This window comes from Trichechus manatus, unplaced genomic scaffold (assembly GCF_000243295.1).
Source record: "Trichechus manatus latirostris isolate Lorelei unplaced genomic scaffold, TriManLat1.0 scaffold00017, whole genome shotgun sequence".
Lineage (NCBI taxonomy): Eukaryota > Metazoa > Chordata > Mammalia > Sirenia > Trichechidae > Trichechus > Trichechus manatus.
This window is the reverse complement of record NW_004443953.1, coordinates 18,753,066-18,775,187: the sequence shown is the minus strand read 5'-3', so window position 1 is coordinate 18,775,187 and position 22,122 is coordinate 18,753,066. Positions and strand designations below refer to the sequence as shown.

The window sequence follows — 22,122 nt, the reverse complement described above, 5'->3', positions numbered from 1 at the left end:
CTTCCCCCAATGATTTGCAATGCCCTCTATATCATATTCCAATATCCCACATAAAATGGATCTTTTTCTATACTTTCTCATCTCTGTTCATTGATCATTGTCCACTTCTCCACCAATACAAAGCAGTCGTAACTTACTACCCATTTGGTTACCTTAATTACAGTAAGTCTTACTATCTGGTTCGACCTACTTGTTGCCACTGAACCGATTCCAACTCATGGCAACCCTGTATGTTACAGAGTAGAACTACTCCATAAAGTTTTTTTGTCTGTAATCTTTACAGAAGCAGATTGGTGGGCCTTTCTTCCACAGAGCCGCTGAACGGATTCAAACTGCCTATCTCTAGGTAAGTAGTTGAGCACAAACCGTTTGCACCAGCCATGGACCTCTGGTGGACCTATCCCTTCTCTTTTTCAGAATTTTTTTGAATATGCTTAGACTTTTACTTTTGCATATGAATTTTAAAATTTAAGTTCAAACCAAAACCACTGCCATCGAGTCGATTTTGACTCATAGAAACCCTACAGGAAAGAGAAGATCTGCTCCATAGGGTTTCCAAGGCTGTAAATCTTTACGGAAGCAGACTGCTGCATCCTTCTCCCGCAGAGCGGCTGACTGGTAGGTTCAAACTGTCGACCTTTTGGTTAGCAACGGAGTGCTTTAACCACTGCACCACCAGGGCTCCTAAAATAAGTTTATCAAGTTCCATTTTTTAAAAATCCTCTTAGAATTTGGATTTGAGTTACATTAAATTTATCAATTAATTTGGGGGAAAACTAACATCTTCATAAGGTGTCATAACACAGAGTCTTTCTCATCCATGAACAAGGGCCATCTCTCCAATTATTTAGGGATTATTAAAATCTTTTAATAACGTTTTATAATTTTCTCCATCAAGTGTTGTTATATTTATTCCCGGGTACCTTATTGTCTTTGGTGCTACTGTAAATGGGATCATTACCAAATTTTCTGATTGGTTATTGCCAGTGTTTAAAAACACTACTGGTTCTTATATGCTGATCTTTTCTTCAGTCTACTTTCTGAACTTTCTCATTTGTTCTCAGAGTTTGTAGATATTCTTGGATTTTCCAAGTAGAAAATCAAGCTTTCTGCAAATAATGACAATGTTTATCTCTTTTCAAACCTTATGCCTGATTTCGTTTTCTAGTCCCATCACATTGGCTAGGACCTTTAATACTGTGTTGAGTATTAGCAGTGATGGCAGATACCTCTATTTTGTCCTGACCTTAAAGGGTACTCTTCTAAAGTTTCACTTCTAAGAATACTTTTCAATGCAGGTTTTTAATAGCTGTCATTTATCAGATTAAGAAAGGTCCCTTCTATTCCTAAGGAGCCCTGGTGGCACAACTGTTAACTGTTTGGCTGCTAACCAAAAGGTCGGCAGTTTTGAACCTACCCAGTGGCTCTGTGGGAGAAAGATCTGGCAATCTGCTTCCAAAAAGATTATAGCCTAGAAAACTGTATGGGGCAGTTCTACTCTGTCACATGGGGCTGCTATGAGTCAAAATCCACTCAACAGCACCTAACAACTTCTATTCCTAGTTTGCTAAGACTTTTGATCATGAGTGGATACCAAATTTCATCAAATATATTTTCTGCAAATATTAAGATGATCATATTTTTCCCATCAACATTTTAACATGGCAAGTTGCTCCAATAAATCTTCTACAGTTGATACAACCATGCATTACAGAGATGAGCTCTACTTGTCATTATGTATGGAATGTTTACTACTACTCTATTTTATTTCCCAATATTTTACCAAATATTTTTACTTAAATATGTTATTAGATTATATAACTTTTTAAGTGTGTTAAAACTTCTACCTGTCTAGCAAATAATACTTCAGTTTGCCTACTACAAGCTATTTAATATAATTGTATCTTATTCTGGATAATATTCTTTTATTGCACAATACTAATCATAAGATAATTTCATTCTTTAAAGATAGTCAGGTCACTATGTGGGTTAGATTATGTTTTGACTATGTTATGGATTTCTCTTATGTTTCTACTATTCTTGGCTAAAGAATCATAAAGAAGAGGTTTATAAGTAATACAAATTTCTTCATCTCTTTCTCATCCCTTGGATTCAAATGTACTCATCTATAGGACTTCACTTTTAATCAATATACTACGGCTGCCTTTAAACTTTATGGGGTATATATTTTTTTCGGTTGGTGTAACACAAAAGTCCCTTTTATCTAGGAAGCTGTACTTATCTTCAACTGAAACAAATTTTTTTAACAACCCCGCTTCGAAATCATCATCAGGGATCCAGAAAACTATTATCTAAGCAGGTCTTAAGCAAGAGAGTCACACGACCCTTAACCTCAGTTCATGTACCAGAACAACACTATAAAAGTATAAAGTGTAATTAAATGTAAAATGTTACCTGCCCTCTCTACAAGACTGAGTCCAGCACAACTAGATGGTGCCTGGCAACCACCACTGACCGCTCTGACAGGGATCACGATAGAGGGTCCCAGACTGAGCTGGAGAAAAATGTGGAACAAAATTCTAACTCACAAAAAAAGACCAGATTTACTGGTCTGATAAGAGACTGGAGAAACCCGAGAGTATGGCCCCCGGGCACCCGTTTAGTTCAGTACTGAAGTCACTCCTGAGGTTCACTCTTCAGCCAAAGATAAGACAGGCCCATAAAATAAAACAAGACTAAATGGGCATACCAGCACAGGGGCAAGGCAAGAAGGCAGGAGGGGACAGGAAAGCTGGTAATAGGGAACCCAAGGTCGAGAAGGGGAGAGTGTTGACATGTCATGGGGATGGCAACCAATGTCACAAAACAATATGTATAGTAATTGTTTAATGAGGAAAAACTAACTTGCTCTGTAAACCTTCATCTAAAGTACAATCAAAAAAATTTTTTTAAAAACTTGTAAACATATCTAACTTAGTTCAGTTTTAATCTTTATAATATTAAAAATAAATCAATTCTACCCTTTTCTCTATCAATTTAATAGCCTTGCCCACAGTCTCAGGGCTCCAATAATTTTCCCCCAAAAAATTATTTTAAAAGACTTTAAATTTACAAGAAAATTGAACTAAAAAACAGCACAACAAAACCAGTATGTCCTTTATCTGAATTAACTGTTAAAATCTCTCCCCTTAAACACACACACACACACACACACACACACACACGCACACGCACTTTATCTCTCTCTTTAAATATACATGCCTATTTTATTTTTCTAAACCATTTGATTGTAAGTAGCAGACATCACAAAGGAGCCCTGGTTGCACAATGGTTAAGTGCTCAGCTGCTAACTGAAAGGTTGGTGGTTTGAACCCACCCAGTGGCTCCATGGGAGAAAGACCTGGCGATCTCCTTCCATAAAGATTACAGCCAAGAAAACCCTATGTTCTACTTTGTCACACGGGGTCGCTATCAGTTGGAATCGACTCGACAGCACCCAACAACAGCAGACGTGACACTTTACCCCTGAAGACTTCGGTATGTATCTACTATGAACAGGGACCATCTCCTAAATGTTCACAATACTATTACTGTACCAAAATTTAATTATGATTCACTATCACCTAGTATATAGTCTATATAAGCAGCACTGGTGGCACAATTGTTAAGTGCTTGGCTGCTAACCGAAAGGTTGCTAACCAGAGGCTCCACGGGAGAAAAATGCCCTGCAATTTGCTCCCATAAAGATTAACTTGTTGCCATCACGTCAATTCTGACTCATAGTTGGACCCTATAGGACAGAGTAGAACCGCCCCATCGGGTTTCCATGATTCTAAATCTTTACAGAAGCATATTGCCACATCTTTCTCCCATGGAGCGGCTGGTGGGTTTGAAACGCTGATCTTTTGGTTAGCAGCCAAGTGCTTTCATCACTGAGCCACCAGGGCTCCTTCCATAAAGATTACAGCCTAGGAAACCCTATGGGGCAATTCTACTGCCATATAGGGTCATTATGAGTCTGAACTGACTTGACGGCACACTACAACACAACAACTTATTGTCTATAGACAAACTATCCCAATAAAGTTCTTTATATCTGTGTATGTGTATGTATGCTTTAATATAGGATCCAAATGAAATTCACATGTTGCATTTAGCTGTCACATCTCCTTTGTCTCCTAAAATCTAGAATAGTCCTCTGGCTTTTTCTGTCTTTCACAGTATTGACATTTTTGAAGAATCCAGGCTAGCTGTCTTGCACAATGTCCCACAGTATGGATTTGTCTGATTACTTCCTCATTCTTAGATTCAAGTTAAATATTTTTTGCAAGAAAACTATATAGATGATCTGTGTCCTTCCCACTGCATCACAAAGAGGCACATAATGTAAGTTTTTGTCTCTTTATTGGTGATGCTAAGTTTGCCCATTTGGTCAAGTATGTCTTTTTTTTTATTATAAAAAATACCTTTTCTCTTCGTAAATAATAAAGAGATTCATGGAGTGATATGGTGAGATTGTGACTATCTTGTTCCCCAATAACAACCTTTCACTTAATGGTTTTAGAATCTACTGTGGATTCTTGCCAGAATTATTATAATGGGGTTTTTAATAGCCTTTGAATAAAAGTTGTAAAATTCTGAGCCAGCATTTGAACTTTTTATGTAACATTTATAATCCTCTGAATATATTTTGTGTTCTAACTGGTCTACCACATTACAAAAATAGTAATTAACACTAGTACATACCTAGCTTCATCAGGATGAGTAACTCGTACAGAATCATTGGGTATATAGATCATATTTGTATCTTCAATCTTATATATTGCATGACCTCCAATATCTGCCATCTTCCTCCTTTTAGTTATTAACACAATATAATAGCCTTCTAAAAATCTGACGAAACCTATGCAACAAAAAAGAAAGATAAATATAATGCTTTGTAAACTTAATGCTTTTAGATTTTATCAGACTTATATTTAGAAGGCCAAAGTCTTTAGATACATTTCTTACTTTATGATTTCTCTCCATGATTTATAGCCATAAAAATTTTCAGTTGTTGTCTTAGTCATCTTGTGCTGCTGTAACAGAAATACCACAAGCGGATGGCTTTAACAAAGAAAAATTTATTCTCTCACAGTCTAGCAGATTATAAGCCCAAATTCAGGGCATGAGCTCCAGGGGAAGACTCTGGAGGAAGGTCCTTGTCATCAGTCTTCCCTTGTTCTGGGACTATCTCAGTGCAGGAACCTCAGTCCAAAGGATGCACTCTGTTCCCGGCACTGCTTTCTTGGTGGTATGAGGTTCCCATGTGTCTCTGCTCACTTCTCTCTTTTATATCTCAAAACAGATTGGCTTAAGACATTATCCAATCTTGTAGACCTCATCAGTACAACTACCGCTAATCCATTTTTTTACATCATAGTGACTGAATTTACAACACATAAGGAAATCACATCAGATTACAAAATGGTACACAATCATACAGTACTGGGAATCATGACCCAGCCAAATTGATTCACACATTTTTTGGGGGACATAATTCAATCCATGACAGTTGTCTTATGAATTATTTTCTATAAGTATCTATACTGACATGTATCTCATTTAAACATATTAATTTTAAACAATTTTATTTTATTCATTCATCTCTTTACATTTAGTCTCACTCCAAAGAGGATTGAAGTGCCTTGCAAAAATACATACAAGAGTAATAAATAAAATACTTAATAAAAATAAGGGAGGAAATTACGGTAAAGGAAAACAAGATTGAGGAAATTAAGATGAAGCCAAGAATAAGATTGTTGTTACTGTGTGCCATCAAGTCGATTCCAATCATATGACATTTCAAAAAAAAAACCAAACCCGTTGCCGTCGAGTTGATTCTGACTCATAGCAACCCTATAGGACAGAGCAGAACTGCCCCACAGGGTTTCCAAGGAGCACCTGGTAGAGTCGAACTACCAACCTTTTGGTTAGCAGCCGAACTCTTAACCACTACGCCACCAGGGAGGGTTTCCATATGACATATAGTGACCCTGTATGACAGAGTAGAACTGCCTTGTAGAGTTTTCTAGGCTATAATCTTTACAGGAGCAGATCACCAGGTCTTTTTTCCCAGTGAAGCCACTGGTAGGTTCCAACCACTGACCTGCTAGTGAGCAACCGAGTGCTTAACCATTGTGCAACCAGGGCTCCTGTGAATAAGATTAGTACATACACGTTTAATTGTACCATACACAGTGTCTGTAAGATAAAAACCAAACCAGTTGCTTAGAGAAGCTACTCCTAGGTCTGAGAACTAAGAGATAATTCTAGAGTGAGTCCTCATTTAAAAAAAGAAAGAAAAAAAAAGGACACCATGTGATGCAGGTAACAACAATCTCAGGAAATTTCTGTAGTAGTGTCAAGGGCACATATGTCTTATGGTTATTTCATATGCCAAAGCACAATTCAGTAAATGTTATTCTCTACAAACTAAAAGAATATACACAAGGCACACAGCTCAATGATGGCCTAATTTAATTTGAAGATAAAATTTAGGTATCTAAGGCAGCTTTTCCCCAAATGTGCTCTCTATGAATAACCAGTTAATAGATTCTGTGGGAATAGGTGAGCTGGGAGCAAATAGATTAGGGAAATACTGGGCTAAAGAAACTTAAAACAAAACAAAAAATCACCTAAGCTCCCAGAGCCTTACAGTACTGTGCTAACACACAGTGTAAATCTCTGTTGGGAAAAAGAGTGTCTTCAAACATTTGTTTGACCATGGAACACACCGACCACATACACAAAGATCCTTTTTTAAAGGACTATGCTACTACTACTACCATGCCACAGGGTTGACTCTGACTCAAAGAACTTTAAGAATGGATAAACGTTCTGAGGAACATACTTTGGGAAACGGTGATCAAGAGGAAAAACAGACCTCGTGGACTCTTGATTGCTAGAGGCAAGATTCAACTTGAGCAAGCTAAACCTAAAAAAGGAACTTATTTTAAGGATACTGAGGTGATCTATGACACCAACAATGTGCTGAGCCTCAGAGAAAAACAAGGTCAAGATGTGTCTCTGAATATTGACACCATTCTTATCTCTCTCCATAAACAGTCTCCCCAGTTTCTCTGGAAACACAGCTGCTGACAACTAAAGGTTTTATATCCCAAAGCTTTACTGGGAAGAGACTTTTTTATGAGGTTCAGTTCCACAATTCCTAGGGAAGAACTCAGATTAGCACAACTCTGGGTGCCCAGCCCTGGACCAATCAACTGTGGCCAAGAAATAGGGTCACATTGCATTGGAAGCCATTTTACACAATAACCAAGTGATTTAGATGGGATAGGAAGGAGATGGTGCCAGTTCCCAGAAAAAAGGAGTAACTGGGAAAAACAAAAAAAGAAACAAACCCACAATATATCCAGGAAATTATATAACCTTTGTGCAATCCTCCACAAATATCATTTCTGATAATTAAGCTTCTTACGAATATTAGAAAGTTGTATTATAAATAACGTTTATTTTCTGTCAAATCATTGAATGCAGATGTTCTATATTGGTGATTAAAGAAAGATCCATATGCTTTAATTTTCAGTAGCATTAAATTCACAGGAACAGACTGGCTACCATACAGTTTTGGTGAAAATATCTGGGTTCCCAGAACTTTTGTTTTGGAAAGTAAAACTAACTCTATTAGGGGAGCTCTTTTGGAATGGCAATGTGAGGAGTTTTGGGGACCCTCTCCCCAGTAAAACAGCCATAACTGGTAAAAAATAATAATAATAAAAGAAACAACCATTTAAAGTCTCTGGAAATTATCTTAAGGGCATACAAGCAAATGGAAAAACATGTATTTAGGAAAGTCTAGTAAATCTCAACCTGCGTTATGCAGAAGACACAACCTTGTTGCTGAACGTGAAGAGGACTTGAAACACTTACTGATGAAGATCAAAGACTACACACAGCCTTTAGTAGGAATTACACCTCAACATAAAGAAAACAAAAATCCTCACAACTGGACCAATAAGCAGTATCATCACTAATGGAGAAAAGATTAATGTTGTCAAGGATTTCATTTTATTTGGATCCATAATCAACGCCCAAGGAAGCAGTAGTCAGGAAATCAAAAGACATATTGCACTGGGCAAAACTGCTGCCAAAGACCTCTTTAAAGTGTTCAAAAGCAAAGATGTCACTTTGAGGACTAACATGTACCTGACCCAAGCCATGATACTTTCAATTGCCTCACATGCATGCCAAAGCTGGGCAATGAATAAAGAAGACTAAAGAAGAATTGATGCCTCTGAATTACAGTGTTGGTGAAGAATACTGAATATACCATGCACTGCTAGAAGAACGAACAAGTCTGTCTTGGAAGAAATACAGCCAGAGGGCACCTTGGAAGCAAGGATGGTGAGACTTAGTCTTACGTAGTTTGGACATGTTCTCAGGAAGGACCAAATCCTGGAGAAGGACATCATGCTTGGTAAAGGGTGAGATGGATTGACACAGATGGATTGACACAGTGGCTGCAACAATTGGCTCAAATATAACAATGATTGTGAGGATGGTGCAGGACCAGGCAGTATTTTGTTCTCTTGTGTGTGGGGTCACTATGAGTTGGAACCGATTCAACAGCACCTAACAACAACAACAACAGCAGTAAATCTCAGCAAGAGTCTGTGACATTTGAGCCATGACCTGTTTTCCACTTTCCCTATCCAGTTCAGTGTGATGGAAGCTCTACTGCGGGCAGGGGCCGCCAAGACAGTGTTCCTTCTCTACCCAGACCTACTATAGGGCTACGGTTACTTCTCAGGAGGGACAGACCATCAGCATTTCTCATCCCTTCCAGCTCTGTGCTGCAGAGCTCTATTCCAGGCAAGTATAGCCAAAGGTTTAGGGCTCCCTTCTGCTATCCAGCCCCCGCTTCATAGGGTGGAAGCTCTACTCCAGGCATGAAAGGTTGAGAATACCAAGCCCCAACAGCCATCACCCCAGCTTGCTTGTACGGCAGAGGTTCCATTCTAGGAGATGCAAGCCAAGAAGATCAGGGACTACCACTCCTATCCAGTGCCCTGCTCTTAGAGCAGAGGTGCCACTCCAAGAGAAGTGGGTTGATGTCCCTGCTCCCAGCTTCAGAGCAGTGGAACAGAGGTTCTTCCCAGGGGCAGAGACAGACCGTAAGAACAGAGAGCTCCACAGCTTTCTCTAAGGAGATTGACTTTATTTGTAATCGAGCATGAAGAAGTTCAAATCTAAGAGTATTATTGAGAACAATGAAGATTTTGCTGGTAAGTAGTTACGAAGAAACTGGTAGCTCTATGATAGCAACAAGCAAAATAGGAGACCAGTTAGAATTGTAACAGAGAGAACTGGGGAGACAGCTATGACAGCTAGGAGTCAGAGCAAGCTTCAAAAACTGGCCTCATAGAGCAGGATGTAGGGAAAGGATTGGTCTGAAGGACTGATGGACCACAGCTACCAAGGCCTCCACTGGACTGGGTCCTGTACAGCTAGATGGTGCCCAGCTACCACCACTGGCTGCTCGGACCAGGATCACGGCAGAGGGTTCTGGACGGAGCTGGAGAAGGATGTAGAACAAAATTCTAACTCACAAAAAAGAGGACCAGATTTACTGGCCTAAAGGAGACTGGGGAAGCCCCGAGAGTGTGGCCCCCAGACACCCTTTTGGCTCAGTGGTGAGGTCATCTCTGAGGTTCACCGTTCAGCCTGGGAGTGGACAGCCCCATAAAACCAAATGGGACTAATGAGGTACAGCAGTCCAGGGACAGGGGCCAGAAGGCAAAAGAGGACAAGAAAGCTGGTGATAGGGAACCCAAGGTTGAGTAAGGATAGTGTTGATGTGTTGTGAGGTTGTTAACTGTTGTCATAGGGCAACATGTGCACTAACTGTTAAATGAGAAACTATTTTGTTCTGTAGGCCTTCATCTAGAGTGACAGTGGCAGCACAACTGGAACAGCGTGGTTGATGTCCCTGAACTGTGCATGTAGAAATTTTTGGGGTGGTGTATCTTTGGCTATGTATATTTTCAACAAAAAAAGAAGGGTCGAGAAGGGAGAGGGTTGACATGTTGTGGGGTTGTTAATCAATGCCATGGAACAATGTGTGTACTGCTGTTTCATGGGAAACTGTTTGTTCTGTGGGCCTTCACCTGAAGTACAATAGAAAAAAAAAAAACACTGGCCTCACAGACAACCCTGGCAAAGGGGCCCAAATTTAATTGTATCAGACTGTGAAGCATATGCCCCAGAGCATTGTTGAAAACAGTAAAGCAGTCAATAGCAATTAATGGAGGCTAAGGGCTGGTACCAGTCCCAGCAATTAGCGGAGGCTGAGAGCAGGAGGGACTAGTCCCTGGAGAAAAGATATCACGCTTGGTAGAAGGTCAGGAAAAAAAGAAAGACCCTCAACAAGATGGACTAACACAGTGGCTGCAATAATGGGCTGAAACATAGCAATGACTGTGAGGGTGGTGAAGGACCGGAGAGTGTTTCACTCTGCTGTACATAGGGGTTGCTATGAGTCAGAACCGACTTGACAGTACCTAACAACAACAACAACAACAGCTGGGTGTGCTACCAATAGAGGCAGACCAGCTAGAAGCTTAACAAGGAGATGAGGGGAAAAGACCCTCAGACAGAGCCTGGCTAAAACCATTGTTATCATCCTGGGGGAAGAGGTGTCAAGTTGACTATGAGCATGCCCAAAGCTGTACCCTCTGAGGAGTAACATTAGAAGCTACACACTGCAGGGGAAATACACTTTACTGAAATATTCCAGTCAAGTCACTAAGCTAATAAATAAGAAAATGAGAATAATAGGAAGCCCACTCCCCCAGAGAGGATAAGGAATCAGTATCCAGAGTTGCTATAATATGGTATCTAAAATGTACAGTTATTGACAAAAAAAATTGCAAGATACAGAAATAAACAGGAAAGGGTGACCCATACAAAGGGAAAAAAAAAAAAAAAAAAAGCAGGCAACAAAAACTGCCATTGAGAGGGTCCAGATGTCAGAATTAGCAAAGACTTCAAAGCAGCTATTATAAATGCATTCAAAGAACTAAAGGAAATTATGCTTAAAGAAGTGAAAAACAGTATGACGACAATGTATTATCAAATACATAATATCAATAAAAGAGACATAATTATTAAAAAAAAAAGAATCAATGGGATATTCTGGAGGTGAAAAGTACAATAACTGAAATAAAAAACTGACTAAAGGGGCTTGGAGCTGACAGAAGAAAGCATCCGAAAACTTTGAATATAGTTTGATAGAGATTATGAAATCTGAAGAACAGAGAGAAAGAAAGTATGAAGAGAAATGAGCAAAGTCTCAGTGTAATATGGGGCACTATTAAGCACACCAACATACACGTAAAGGGAGTACAAGAAGAGGAGTGAGAGAGAAAAGAATAGAAAAAAAACTCAAAGAAATAATGGTTAAAAAGTACCAAATTTGATGAAAACCATTAATCTACACATCCAAGAAGCTCCACAAACTCCAAGTAGGACAAATGCAAAGAGATCCTCACCCAGACACAACATAGAATCAAAATACCGAAAGCCAAAAGACTATTAAGAAAATCTCAAAAACAGCCAGAGAAAAATATCTTGTCACATACAACTGATTTCTCATGAGAAATAACGGAGGCCAGAAAGCAGTGGGATGACATAGTCAAAGTACTAAGAGAAAGAAAATGTCAACCAAGAATCGTATATCTAGCAATAACATCTTTCCAAACTAACTCTCTCTCTCCACTCTCTCAGACACACACACACTTATGAAAAGCGGTGTATCTATAAAGTTGAGCAGGGATCCTGATGCTATGGATGTTTGCTCTAGAACCGATAAATATCTATTATCTCTGTCTTGTTATTCTCAGCTGACAAAAAATGAAACTACTAATTGAATAAATTAACACAAATGAGCTAAAATATATAAGGGAAAGATGCCTCATAGATTATATGAGCTGTATTACTGAGAAAAATGCTATTAAAACAATGAAAAATATTTATATCTTAGAAGTCCACAAAGCACAAAGTGCTCTTTTTAAAAATGTTCATTTGAGCCCTTTTTTCTCCTAGAGACTAGCCATAAATTCCCTGACTAAAGCTGAAGGACACAGGAATGGGAAGGAAAATAAAGCTGATGATTACCTCATCAAAAGTTAGGAAGCAGTTATCCTTCTAGAAAGATAAAAATTAAAAAGTAACTCTTGGAAGCAGCATTAATACACTCAAGAAGAGAATTTAATTGGGTTTAACTAATAATTATTTCCAAGGTGAATGAGCTTCCCTTTTATTTTTGCCATATATTTATTTTCTAGGAAAAAAAATTCACTGTAACAATTTCTCTCAACTAGCATTTCAACTGAATTTTAAGTTTACATTTTAAGCTCTAGCCTATTTATGTCACTTTACATGTCCCTTCATAATTTGAAAAAAGAAAAATATACTGTATGAAAGAAATTCTTTTCTACCAGCACAAACGCCTTCAGCGCAGTATAAATGAGATTATTTCCCTTTTCCTTTTTACTACCAACTGGAAACGTCACTCTCTTTTTAAATAAGTTTCTGTCAAATAGAATCAACAAATCAACAACTAAAAGGCTTTACTTTGTAGCAGACATCTACCAAGAGTCAACTTGTTCATCATTTTAACATACCAAAAACCAGAACAAGTTGTTCATCTTCATTCTATGTACTCTGGCATGCTCCTGGCCCAGATCAATTCACCAAGTACTTCCCAGAAGACGAAATAATGGCCATCATGCAAAAGTACTTTCTCTTTCCCAAAAGATGAGAAGGCTGTGTCATTTGAGAGGGATAACAAGCAAAGTATATAAATAAGGACACTATGAGAGAATTGGAGCAGTGTGGTGTTCTGGTGGCTAGAAAGAACTCCACCAGCCCACTAACAGGGAAAATACAATATTCTGTTTGGGGGTTCCCATGCCAGCTAGCCATTATCTTGGAAACCTTCAGTGAAGACAGCACTATGAAAAATCTACCCAAGGTACCTAGGGCCTTCGTACCACAGAGCTCTCTGGAACCAAAGTGACATCTCTAATTCAAATCTTACTGCTCCCTAACTGGGCTGGGGCACACACTTTGCTGTTGTTATTGTTTTCATTGTTACCTTGGATTTGCTGATCTATTTCTAAGGGTGTTGCTTTAAATAACAACTTAATTTATCACTTAAGTCAACTACGATGACCCTTGTTAGTCTATCTTTCCCCTCCAATGTACTAGCAGCTCACAAAAGTGTCCTATGATGGGTGACACAGGTGGAAAAAGGACATAGACCTGAAGGTTATGCATCAAAAGGAGCAGGGACAGTCATAGAATTGATAGTAGCAAGGACTACAGGCCACCAGCCACCTACTTCATCCATGTACCCCAGAACCAGATAAAACAACTTTGTGACAGATGCTCTTGATTACATCCAGTGGTTTCCCAAACCTCCTGCTGGCCATCAAATAATAATGTGCAGGTCAAGAATTGGCAAGGTAACTATGGGAATGGACCAAGCCATGTTTATACTAAAGAAAACCCTCTAAGTCAGTATTATTCAAAGTATTATCTAGGGGCCAGTGCTGGTCCATGAACTACTCAGTACTGGCCCATGAAAAGACAAGTAAACAAATTGAGAGTAAGGGTTTAGACACTTCAGAGCAATTTGAGATTGCCACAATACCCAAGTGTATGATAAGTAAATCAGCCTCAAACAGGGTATAAACTAGTTTGGGAACTACTCAACTTGCCTGATGAGTCACATGTGGTACAAGCTGCATACAAGTTATGCACAGTAGGACCATGTATTGGTTTGTGACATACTGGGGAGAAAATACTGGCCCTTTACCACAGATAATTGAGAAGCACTGCTTTAAATTCTTATAGATTACGTACTAAATTAACTATAGTAACAGTCCAAAACACTCCAGCAAAAATATTATCTACAAATTAACATGCCAAAAAAATCAGTAGAGAAAATATTTTAGGCACAGAATAGAAGATAATCATTCTAGTTATTTCATACAAGTACTGGTTTGCAAACTAGACTATTTATTTTTCAAAGATAAGTGTTTTGTCTTTTACTATTTCAGTATCCCTCATTATTCGTAAAAGGGTTCTGGTGGCGTAATAGTTAAGCACTTGGCTGCTAACCAAAAGGTCAGCAGTTTGAACCCACACAGTGGCTCTGTGGGAGAAAGATCTGGCGATCTGCTCCTGTAAAGATTACAGCCTACGAAACCCTACAGTGCAGTTCTACTCTGTGACATGGGGTTGCTACAAGTCGAAATCGACTTGACAGCACCGAACAACAATAACATTATTTCTAAGACAGTACACCCACTCCTCACTTATTGACATTGTTAGATTCCAAAGACCAGGTTGTTATGTGAAAATCTGCATTGTGCAAAAATTAGGGTGTAAGCTACATCCTCAAGGAAACTCCCTTTTCAAATGACTGACTGCTCATATCAGATCACAAAATGGCAGATGATTACATCAGATCACAAAATGAAGGATGACTACATCATTACATAACTGCTAAATTAAATCAATACGTAACTGCCAAACCACTGAGAATCATGGCCCAGCCAAGCTGACTCATAACCTAAACCACCACAGCCAGCGTTACTCTCACTTCACACCTTGAAGTTCATTACTGCCAAATGCACATCGTTAATGCATAAAATAGTTGTACAGTAGATTTTTTACTATTGTCGTAAATGCAAAATATCAGATAACAAGATAGTCGATAAGTGAGGAGTGGGTATACTACACAAATCATAGACTTTTATTAATTCCCTGTTTACTCTTCATTGATTCTGAACTATATTTACATTTCAAAGTAAACTGATGCATTAGAGTACATAACGTATTTATATAAAAATAATAAATGTTCACTTAGTACAGTATTGTGTCACTTTGCTGGTAGGTCAGTCTTACAGTGACTTCGCCCATTCAAGTACAGTCACAAACCTAAGAGACCTCTAATTGCAGGAGAAATAACTACAACAATGGCTAAAAATGTCACTTAAGAAAAACATGGAGACACCTTCAGCCCCTATCCAGTGTTCATTAACTAATGTTTGTGTGTAAAATAAAGTACCTGGTTACAAACTTGGTTATAAATTGATTAAAATAAAGCTTCTGGTTTTATAAGCTCGGTTATCAACAGATTAAAATTGAGGCAGGAAATATTGCTAGAAGCAAATGTGTCAAGACCAATGAAGAATGACTGAAGTACCATTAAAACAAAAAAGTATACAGTCTAGGAGGTCACTAAATGTAAACGGAAAGCGCAGGATATACTCCAGAATACCTAAAGGCAGCTCTTTTTAAACACGGTTTAATAACCGATCCTTCACTTTGTCACACTAAACCATCAAGAAAGGTTCAATTTTGAATAGTAAAATCCTAGCTAGTGAGGTATTCGATATTAAATATAACTTAGGAAATTTACATTAGAAAAGTAAAAATAAAGTATTAACATTTAAAGGGATAAGCTTAAACTATTAAGCAACTAAACACAATTTAAATGAGAGCCTACTATAAGACACATTTTGAGTGGTTTTTTTCTTCATTTAAAATATAAGCAGAACTTAATGTGGAATTTAACATATATATCTACGTATATATATATAAATATAAATATATGGAATTTATGCAATTTAAACACATGAACTTACATAACATACACAGACATGCACATGCCCACAAATACTTATACATTAAACATGTAACCTTGACAACTCGTCAAGACTGAGTAGAAGGCATCTAAAAGCGGCCAGTGCTAAGGAGAGGAAGAAGCCAGTCGTGCCACACTACTCTCTACCTTTCCACTTAAGTCACTTAAGACACAAAGTGGACCTAAATGAATTATATATGAAGAGCTACAAAAGCACACTGAGAAGAACAAAATTGAAATATGTCTAAATATAAACAAATTTTCAAAAAATATAGTCACAAAATAGAAAGTGCTTATCAGAAAACCTAACAAACAAAAACCCGTTGCTCTCAAGTTGATTCTGATGCATAGCCACCCTATAGGACAGAGCAGAACTGCCCCATAGGGTTTACAAGGAGTGGCTGGTGAATTCGAACTGCCGACCTTTTAATTAGCAGCTGAACACTTAACCACTGGCGTCACCAGGACTCCATAACATAAACAGTTGAAACTATATAGCACAGTGAAGTCCATATTAATTTTGTTAACATTTGTAGAAACTGATCAATCAGTCAATATTACATACAGTCCAGTAGGTTTAAGAAGCACAGAGATAATATTGTAAGCGTTAAAAAAAATGACCTCAAAACAAGGCTCTGCCAGCAGAGAAGCTAAGATATGACCGCCCTCTGGCTGACTTCAAAGGCCCTGAGCAATCTGGCCCCATCCAACAACTCACCCCAACACTCCAGCACCCATGGACACCTTCACCCCTACCAGAGTTCCCTCCTCTCTTCCCTACATCTAGCCAAATCCTGCTCCTCCTTCAGAGTCCAGCTCGAGTCTCATCTTCTCCAGGAAAACTTTCCTGGCCATTCCACCTCTTATGTAATCTCCAACATTTAGTTTATACTACATAGTTTGGCTCAATTATAATCTTGAAGTTGTTTCATGTGCATTGATTTTTGTCCTCTATCCTAGTCCAATCAGCTGAAATCCAACAGGGACAAATTCACAGTACTCCAATGAGGGAGAATGCACATCAGAGTAATTGTGGAGCATCTCACTTAAGTAAAAGAATTAGAGGATTTGGGGGAAGGGTGGAGTTTAGGTACAATTTTAAGTAAATAGGTTCAAACCAAAGCAAGTCTGTGTATAAAGGGATCAACATCAGGTCTGAACTGCAAAGTGGGCCCAGGGTCCAGTTTCCTCAAAAACAATAATGTTGGGATGGATGTGGAATGTTGTACCCAGAAACCCCTTCTCTGAAGCTCTGCACCCAAGCAGTAAATTGAGGCTGCTTCTCTGTGTAAAGTGACTTAGCTCCTCCAGGCAAGAGTGGGATGTTTTATCTTACTGACATCGTTTCAGACAGCAAAGTTTCTCATAGCCTCTGATCTTAAAGAACAAAGTTTCTCAGTGAGTAAGAAAGAGGCAGTCACTCAAAAAAGGAGGTTATGACATTTTACAGTTGCAGCATATCCTTGGGAGAAATTCCTGTTCACTTTGCAGCTGGTTTTACCTGTGTCTGTTATTTCAGCTGATGAATGGCAGAGCAGATTTTTGCAGTCCAAGCTAATTTTTACTTTTTTCACTCCTCAACAAGCCAGACAGAGAGATTAATGGCCAGAACCACTTCTACATTTTTTCATTTCCTACATAAAAACTGAGCATGGTGCTGAGCACATAGCAGTTGCTACATAAATACCCATTTGATATCTGATTGGTGGATAATGAAGTTTATTTAGCCAACTGAAGCCACAGATAACAGGTCATAAAGTTATACAGCTATATAGCCTTGTAAACTCTCCTAAAGAGTGTGTGTGTGTGTGTTGTATGTACACATATAATGTACATATATGTATCTGTATATACATATATATATATATACACACACAGAGAGAGAGAGAGAGAGAGAGAGTGAAAGAGTTGTAGTTAAGAGGGAGGTATATTTCTTACCTACAACACCAAAAGCTGAAACAGCTCGAAATAACCCCGAGGATCCTTTCTGTCCCATCTTTGTTCTATTTCCTAGATCCAAGCGGCCAAGAAGTTCTCTCACCTCTTGCTGAGTATATACATGCTAGAAACAAGCAAATTTCATCTGTAAGGTTCACACAGTGTTTACACTGATTATTTATTATTTACCACTGAAAAGTAAAAGTTGTCTACAAGAATCAGTAGCTATTTCATGGAGCAGTATATAATACTGCATGATTAAACCACAATTTAAAAAAGCTAACAAATTTTTTAAAATTAGCAGTGAAAGTTGGTTATTTGATCACATGCTAGTACACTTAAAAACTGTCAAAATCTTATACCCTAAACTAAGATTCAAGGATTTAAGGGGCCCACAGATAATGTTCAAGAAGTCTGTGAACCCCTTAAAACTGTACACAAAATTTTAAGTGTGTGTGCATATGTGTATTTTTATGAGAATTCTCATAGGTTTTTATGAGAATTCCATAGATTCTCAAAGAGGTCCCTGATCAACCATTCCCACCCCTAAATAAAACCAACAGTCATTTAGTTGTATTAATAAAAACTCTAGGAGTGTGGGAAAGCACAATAGGCAATTTATCTAAGATTATTACAATACAAAAAATGGTTTTGCATAGAGCTTGGTGAAATGAGTTCCAGACTGCACCTACTAATATATTTGAGAAACCAGGAATCTGAGTGGATTCAGAAATACTCATAGACAAGAACTTCAATGCAAAGGGTAAGTTAAGTTCTCCCATTTGAAAGCATTACATAACATTATATAATTACATATAATATAAATATATATACACATATATATACACACTGTATTTTTACACAAATAACACATGCACGATACTTTTTTTTTTTTTTTTGCCAACTACACAACTCCCTCACACATTATTTTCCTGGGTGTGCTATGCATGTTATATACGGGTGCACATTACTTGCATGGGCACATTATTTGCAGGGAGAAAAAGGTGTTAAATATATAATTGTTATAACTACACTGTTGCATAAATGAGCCAAAAATGGTCTCTGTGTACTGGTCCCAGGAAGTTCACTTCTTCATAGCAAGCTGAGGCCCATTAGCCCCCAAAAAAGCTCCCCAGTGCCAGACTCAAATTTGTACAATCAATCATTTTAAAAATAATCCAAATAAGCAGATCTTTAGCCACTTAAAGCCTGTCTGCTCTACATATCTCACAAGACTGCACCCAACATCTGCCATCCACAGATAAGATAAAATCCTATAGCTATAAGGACCCCTAGGCGCTGCTGTCCTTCCACCCTGATGCAGAAGGACACCGCCCAGACAAACATAAGACCCCCTTTTTCTCCTCTTCTTGGGAGCAGTAGCTCCCTGCCCTGCTTGCCTCTCAAAAACCCTGCACTATGGGGGACTGCCCCCTATATGCAGCTATCAAGGCTATCAACGTGCTGGCCTCAAGAGACAGCTTGTTGTGCAACGCGGTTATCTCGTGGTCATGTATTTTTCCTTGCCTAGCCCAGAACTCCCTCGAACTCATTCAAATACAAATACCTTATTGTATTTCACTTTTGAATAACAGCCTAATTTTTTGTGCCACTTGATTTAAGTCTCTGTATTTCTGACTCCGGATAATGTGATATCCAGATAAGAACAGTGTATAGCAAAGAGGCCCTAGAGGTGCTTTTAAGTAGCTCTATAAAAATTCTGCAGCATGGAAGTCTTCCTTGACTTCACGTAGCTTCATTTTAAAGCACAGTAACAGATCATCTCTTTGGTAAATGTAATAATAACAGTTACACTGAATTCTTAAAATTTCAGCTAAGAAAATATTTTCATTATCTTACCCAAAGAGTTTACTTTCTAAAAGAAATCAATGATCAGGGATACAATGTAATTCCGGCATACTTCTTCTTCTTTTTTTAAAAAAATTCTTGTAAAGTATATATAACATAAAGTTAGCCATTTTAACCATTTTTAAGTGTTCGAGTCAGTGGCATTAATTACATTCACAATGTTGTGTAACCAACACCACTATCTATTTCCAAAACTTATTCATCATCCCAAACAGAAACTCTGTATCCATTAAGCAATAACGTCCCATTCCCCCACCCCCAAGCCCTGGTAGCCTCTAATCTACTTTCTGCCTCTATGAATTTCTAGATATTTCATATAAATGCAATCTTGCAATATTTGTCCTTTTGTGTCTGGCTTATTTTACTTAGCATAATGTTTTCAAGGTTTATCCATATTGTTGCATGCTTCATAATATCAGTAATTTCTGGAAACCAGATCAGAAATTAAATTCTAGCCAATCAAGAAAAATAATCATAATTTTTTGAAGCATAATAAAAAAATAACATATCACTAAAAGCTGTTAGGACACCTCATATTCTTTTAAACAAGTGGTATGAAATTTTTTTTCCTTAAAGTAGTGATGTTTGCAAGACACTTACCCTATCATCAATTATGACCAAATCTTTTGGTTCTGTTCTATCAATTTTCAAGACACGGTATTTCGTTTCTGCATGATTGCTTCCAACTAGGAAGTATCTCTACAAATAAAAAGGAATGTCATTAGTTTCTTAGGCATTTTGTCTTATATGTATTTTATAATCATTTCAGTTTCTTTTTTAATTAATAAAGTCAGTTAGGTTACTTTTCAAAAGAAATGTTTTGGTGAAATGTTAACTGGCAGATAAAGGAAAGGCTGTAAAATGATTCCAAAAGATCAGTTTTCATATGGAAATAGTCTTAATGATGTCAAGATAAGAATCAGTCTGATTTCCGAAATGTGCCCAGTAACCAGGTCAGATGAATTTAATTATACTGTATGATTAGAGATTAACGTAACTGATTGGAGACTGACGTTTAAACGTTGCCAGAAAGAGCAGCTGTGGTAAGAATTAGAAAGCTCAACATATAATTAGGAATGCTTAGACAATTAGAGCTATTAAAATGCTGATACTTTATCAAATAAACCTTTACAAATTTTCTCAAGACTGAGAATGACTTTAACACAGCAAATGTAAAAATCCACCCAAAAGTCCTGTAAAAGAATAAAATGGATGTACTTTCCAAAACGACTTTTCATAAATAAGCTAAAGAAATAATTAATATTCTTTCTTTTCTGAAACTCTTCCTTGGAGCATTCTATTCGAACGAAATGCATTTGTCTTCTTAAATGCGTACTGAGAATGAAATGAATAATAAAAATACAGAAAAATAATAATCTTGTATTTAAGTGAAAATGTTCTTTAGAAAAACTAAACATGAATTATTCTTAAATTGCATTTCAGAAATAAGTAAAACTATTATTGGCGATATTTTGCTTCAAAACTGTCCTTTAAAAAAATGACAGTTTTTCGACACAAAAATAGAGAAGACACTGCTACAATCAACTGGCATTTTACCATCCCACTGGTTGGATAAGTTATAACTACACAAAGCGATTAAATATCAAAATAATTCTCTAGGCTGATGGCCAAACTGAAGTATGTAGACCATCACAGGAAATCAGAGTAGGAAAGATTACTGTGAGTTACTATACATGCATAAAACGTCAGAGGAGTCAGGACTTGAATTGACACTTAAAAGATGGGTAAGATTTGAAAAAGTAAGATTTTACCCCATAGCAGAATATAAACACTTGGTTATACTGTTTTAACTCTAAATCTGGAGAAACAAATGGATGTTCTCTTTATTAGTATTAACTATATGTCTGTTTCCCCACACATCTGTCATGCTGTCATACTGTGGTGGCTTGCATGTTACTATGATGCTGAAGAAAATTAGAACAAGTCCACGGCAGCCAAAGTATGACCCTGAGTATATCCCACTTGAATTTAGAGACCATCTCAAGAATAGATTTGACACACTGAACACTAATGATCGAAGACCAGACGAGTTGTAGAATGACACAAAGGACATCATACATGAAGAAAGCAAGAAGTTATTAAAAAAACAAGAAAGAAAGAAAAGACCAAAATCGATGTCAGAAAAGACTCTGAAACTTGCTCTTGAACACAGAATAGCTAAAGTGAGACGAAGAAATGATGAAGCAAAAGAGCTGAACAGAAGATTTCAAAGGGCAGCTTGAGAAGATAAAGTATTATAATGAAATGTGCAAAGACCTGCAGTTAGAAAACCGTAAGAGAACACACTTGGCATTTCTCAAGCTGAAAGAACTGAAGAAAAAAATTAAACCTCAAGTTGCAATATTGACGGATTCTATGGGGAAGATATTAAACAACGCAGAAAGCATCAAAAGAAGATGGAAGGAATACACAGAGTCACTGTAACAAAAAGAACTGGTCGATGTTCAACCATTTTAGGAGGCAGCATATGATCAAGAACCAATGGTCCTAAAGAAAGAAGTCCAAGCTGCACTGAAAGCGTTGGTGAAAAGCAAGGCTCCAGGAATTGACAGAATACCAATTGAGATATTTCAACAAGTGGATGCAGCACTAGAAGTGCTTACTCTTCTATGCCA

The 22,122-nt window shown here is 37.7% G+C and overlaps 1 protein-coding gene across 3 annotated transcripts in view; it reads right to left on the bottom strand.

Moving 5' to 3' along the window:
- Window positions 1-22,122, bottom strand: part of FIG4 (FIG4 phosphoinositide 5-phosphatase) — a 141,832-nt gene that overhangs the window by 104,713 nt on the left and 14,997 nt on the right. For 2 of the 3 annotated variants that reach the window (XM_023727647.1, XM_004372458.2), the window contains exons 2-4: window positions 20,087-20,185; window positions 17,618-17,741; window positions 4,708-4,864 (exon numbers count right to left, since the gene is read on the bottom strand). In XM_023727647.1, coding sequence (XP_023583415.1) covers window positions 4,708-4,864; window positions 17,618-17,741; window positions 20,087-20,185 — 380 coding nt within the window. Of the gene's footprint in view, window positions 1-4,707; window positions 4,865-4,971; window positions 5,040-17,617; window positions 17,742-20,086; window positions 21,416-22,122 lie in introns of those variants that run through there. The other variant, XM_023727648.1, reaches the window with a different exon arrangement.